Genomic DNA, 4716 nt, shown 5'->3' with positions numbered 1-4716 from the left:
TCCATGCTTCAAGTAATAAACTTTCTGCTCAACTGAGCTGTATCGTACAACTATCAGTACTTCACAAACAGAGCAACGCTGGAACAAACCATCCTGCCTGATCTGGGCCTTGGTCCCAAGAGGTAGTCCACGAGTCACACAAAAACAGGAGCTCCACCAAGCATGCCAGTCTCCTCCAACGTATGCAGCCTCACCTCTAAACGAGGCTGTTTCATTCTGAAAATATTATCAGTTAGTGTTCATGTAAATACAGGAACTACATTTCAAAATTATTTCTTTACCTGCAGCTGCAGTTGGGTCCAGCTGAACCAATATATTAATTAAGCTTTGCCAATCAGCCTCATTAGTAAGAACTTAGCTTTTTCTCCAAATTAAATTTGAAACATACCTGACACACAGGTATGTCCTTAAAAAAAGAAGAATACAAATATTTGTGTTTGGAGACTGCTACACCTGGTTACACATGTTCAGTCATTTCTCCACGAACGCTGCGGCCGCCATCGAGTTCCTCATCGTCCCTCTCGCTGACGCTGCCAACTCCTCAATTTCAGCATTCAGTCTTTTTATTACCCACTCCAGTGCTTCCCGGCCCTATGGGTGAGACAGAATATGTCAGTGTACGAAGCCTGGCAGTGATCAAAGCTGGAAGCCAAGGTACAGAGACGCACAGCTCTGAGCTGTTCTTTACTGCAGAAACCCGATCAGTGCAGGAGGATGTACCAGCTCACACACCACGAAAGGATTCCTCGTGGCAGCAGTGCTGTTATGAACCACGGCGACTTTTAATTGAGCGTTTGTGTTTTATCCTTCTCGAGGCTGAACTCAAAGGGTGAGCTCTCAAAAGACTCACAGAGGACAATCCTTCAAACACCACTTTGTTGCTGCACAGCACTACCTCAGCTGAGTCCATTTCACCAGCAAGCCCAACAGAGGCATCGAGAGCACAGCAAAGGAGTGACAGAACAAGACTTAAATGAATGGAAATGCTTTTCCAATGAAGATTCAGAGTGCTTGCCAATAGTATTTAGTATCCACATTTGCATGAAGAAAACAAGAGCGAGTTCAACAAGCTCAGCATTCAGAAATCTACAGTACAGACAGTGGAGCTAGAGATTTGTATCGCCACTGAGCCACAGAGCTCACACTTACCTTATTGGCATTGGAAGAAATCGTGTTTGCCATTAATCCCTCCAGGTAACTGCTGAGACTGACACCTTTTACAGATATTATTGCTTCTTGTGTCAAAACAGTTCTGAAATAGAACAGACACTAAACTGTAGTAGCAGTTTAAAGCAGTGCATTGCCTCGAGACTTCTTGCCCCTCCCCAACAAGTACATCCCGTCTTCATTGCTGATAACAGAACCCTCTGCCTCAGCTGCTAAACTGCACATACTTCTACACGTGAAACAAAAGCCAGGAGTCCCCAGTAAGTCTGAACAACTCATTGTGGCACTCAACTATTTCCACCCCAGCAGCTGTCAGTGAGAGCAGACACAGCAGATGAGTGAAGATATACCAGAAAAACAGTATTAACACATTTCCAAAGAGTGGGTTTTAGCCTTTCCCATGGCCATGGGCAAATAACCTTCACTAGTACAGGAGTACAGACTCAGCAAGCTTTAAAATTGCTTTAAATAAATAAACAGATGTCCTCCAAAATGATAAAACAGAGGCAGATAAATGCACAGTGTGCAGGTTTTGTACTCGGGCTGAGGAAAGGATCAAAAATCAGAGCTGGTAACTGACACACGCGCTCAGCTGCACACAGGACACAGCACAGCTCCCTCAAAACCTGATCTGAACCGGGCTGCACTGTAACACGACATTCACATTCCCTGAGTGCTCTGCAGAAACAAAGGGCACTAAAGAAAGATACAGCACAACAGACGTCACACAAACACTGCTGCATCATGCTCTGTGCAGGGAGACCAGGCCACCTGCAGAGCCCAGGCGTGCTCTCCCTCAGGGCAATGTCACACGGAGGAGGTACTCACTTGTCTGGTTCGTGAGGGTGTGGTTTATAGACAAGCCTCTCATCTACTGACACCAGGTTTGTAAAGGAGATCTGCAGAGCACAGAACAAGATTACCCCTCAGTAAAAACATTACGGAAACATTACATAAAACTGTGGACACAAAACGAACACACATCTGATTTAAACAATGTTCTTGCACGTATTAGCATCAAGGCTGTAGAGCACCACAGATAAATGCCCAAGTTCAGCATTTGCTGATCTCACTGCTGTTTCTTCGATTCTTTGGAGCATTTATCAGCTATGAACATCTACCACACACAGCACCACGTTGGTATCCTGGGACCAGGACGTGGCAGGATGTAAAGCAGCTGTTACATCACTGGAAATGGTGACACTGCACCAAAGGCCTTGAACAAAAACACACCGTAGAGGAAAAAACAAAACCAAGGAGTGGCAATCTGCTCATCAGAGCTCAGCACAGTTTGTGCTTGGACCTGATGACCCTGAAGGTCTCCAACCCGAGCAATCCTGTCATTCAGATGCTCACAGCTGACAAGTACCAAAGCTCCTTTCTGAGCAGGACAGCTGCTCAGCCACGAACACATCACTTAAAGATAGAACACACTGTTCCAATGCAACCTGGAGTCATTTTTAAGGTGACTTTTGCTTTCAGATTTCTAAGGCACAGCCATAGCTGCCATCTCAACGGCACAAACAGAGACGCAGTACTCACATTACTGGATTTAAGTTCCATTGTTTTCCTCACGGGGTCAACGACGGAGTGCTCCTGAACGTACGTCTTCGTCCTGCTCGTGCCAATGAGCTGGAGGTGGGCACGGACACACAGTTAATTACTCTCAACAGCTGCCATTTTTTTAGTGCTTTGGAGCGCAGAAGTAGTGGTTATAACACTGAACAGACACCAAAGAGCTGCGGTTCAGTTAAAAATAAAACTACTCAATGGAGACAGACCTCATTTTTACACACGGAAGCAATCTATAACCTGTCCACTTTTCAGCTCTCTGTTAGTCAGCACACACTGCACTGTTAAAACTTCCTCCTACAGAACTGCTTGAACTCGTTCCCAAAGCACACATCCCCGTTACGACACTGCGGGTCACAGCCTTCCCCTCCCTGCACAGCCCTTCCCCACCTGTGCCACAGTGCACGCACCGATTTCACAATGGATGGGATCCCCCACTCGGTGCTCAGCAGTCTGTGGCTGTGCAGTTTCCCGCTGCCGTCCACGCGTCTGTCCAGGACGTCCACTCCGACCACGCTGGGGTTCATGGGGTTTGGGTACTTCTGCATGGCGGCCGTCGTTACCGTTTCCCACGGGTGACTGCCAACACAGAGCAGACACGAGGCCGTAACACCGCCGCTTCGGAACCGGATTTCATTGCCCCGCTCCCCCAGCCGCCCCCGCGCGGCACTCACTCGAACACGTGCTCCGAGGTCCAGATCTTCATGGCGGCGGGAGCGGGCACCGCTCCGTCACCCCGCGGGGCCGGGCCGGGCCGTGCCGCCGGCGGCAGCCGCGCATGCGCAGCCGGGCGGGGCCGAGGCGGTGCCCGACGCCCGCGCGGCGCAGCGGTGACGCAGAGGTCGCGGAGCCCTTGGGACTCGCGCGGAGTCGCTCACTGCGCCTGCGCGCGGGGCGGCGGCGGCTGTGCGGGGCGCGGGGCCGCCCCACGTGGCCCCGGGGGAACGTCCTGAGCGCTTCGCGGCTCTGGAGCGCCGCTGCCCGTCCCGGTGACCGCAGCGCGGTTCCCGAAGCCTTTTCCCGCGCGGTGCGAGTGCAGCGCTGCAGCTTTTCAAGCCGCGCCACCAGGGGGCGCCGTTCGGTAACGGCGTTGGAGCGAAACCGCGTCCGCTCTTCTCCCGCTACGCTGCGCCGCTTCTCCGCGCGTCCTTGGGGCAAGCTGAAGCGATCTGCGAGGTCATAAGCAAGCCGCGTAATCCGTCACGGCAACACCTCCTACCACCATCCTCAAATCGCCGATGTTGGAAGTGCCCGGAGGAACGCCTTCAGACACCGCGAACCCACAGTGAATCACAGCCGTGTGTGGCAGCCGAGTGTCTGATTCTGGTCCCGTATTTTCTCAGTCAACCGCGAGAATCTTTTGTTACCCTCGATGCTCTTCTTCCTTCATTTGAAGAAAAATTGGGCAGTAGAAACAGCCAACAAATCCCTGTCTCAAACTCCCCACGTTCTGGTAAAGATGGTGTCATGCTGCGTGTGAAATGCGTGTCAGAATTTTTACAGATGATCATTTTTCACGTTCTCATTGACCTGAGATCAATAGCTCTCACCACCTGAGAAGAAATGAAACAGCTGAAAACATACCAACCGTCAGGGAAAATTAACAGGTGTGTGCATTACTTTCCAGTTCGATTTGTACACTCCGTATGAAAAATCCACAAGAGGGGGCTCAATTCCCACAAGGTCCTCTGCAAGAAGTCTTCATCAGAGGTTAAGCTCAAAACCAAACTCACCTCCAGGTGCCCGCATCTCTGAGCGCTGCCCTGGGAAAGGGGGCACGTCTCCACGCTGACTCTCATCCCAGCAGCCTGTGCTCCCGCAGGGCTGCCCAGCCCTAACGCCGTGTTAAAACGGGACGTAACAGAAAATCCTTGCTGGTAACAAAGCAGAGACACATTCAGTACTTTTCTAGTACTTCAAAGCTGTGAGTGAAAACATAACAGCAATAAAATATCCACGGATAATAATGATAAGGTT

The 4716-nt window shown here is 50.5% G+C and overlaps 1 protein-coding gene across 1 annotated transcript; it reads right to left on the bottom strand.

Annotated features, from left to right (window-relative positions):
• Positions 1–471: 471 nt before the first annotated feature.
• PRELID3B (PRELI domain containing 3B) lies at positions 472–3454 on the bottom strand. The gene is made up of 6 exons (XM_065754588.1): positions 3414–3454; positions 3150–3318; positions 2710–2799; positions 1996–2066; positions 1150–1252; positions 472–591 (listed from the first exon to the last, which is right to left on the bottom strand). Exons 1-6 carry the CDS (start codon positions 3443–3445, stop codon positions 472–474), a joined length of 585 nt encoding a protein of 194 aa, XP_065610660.1. The 5' UTR covers positions 3446–3454.
• Between the last annotated feature and the right edge of the window lie 1262 nt (positions 3455–4716).

Source organism: Cyrtonyx montezumae, unplaced genomic scaffold (genome assembly GCF_038088225.1).
Source record: "Cyrtonyx montezumae isolate F1298 unplaced genomic scaffold, pur_monq_1.0 scaffold_9, whole genome shotgun sequence".
Classification (NCBI taxonomy): Eukaryota; Metazoa; Chordata; class Aves; order Galliformes; family Odontophoridae; genus Cyrtonyx; species Cyrtonyx montezumae.
Note: the sequence above shows the minus strand (reverse complement) of the source record. Positions and strands in the feature narration are given on the sequence as shown.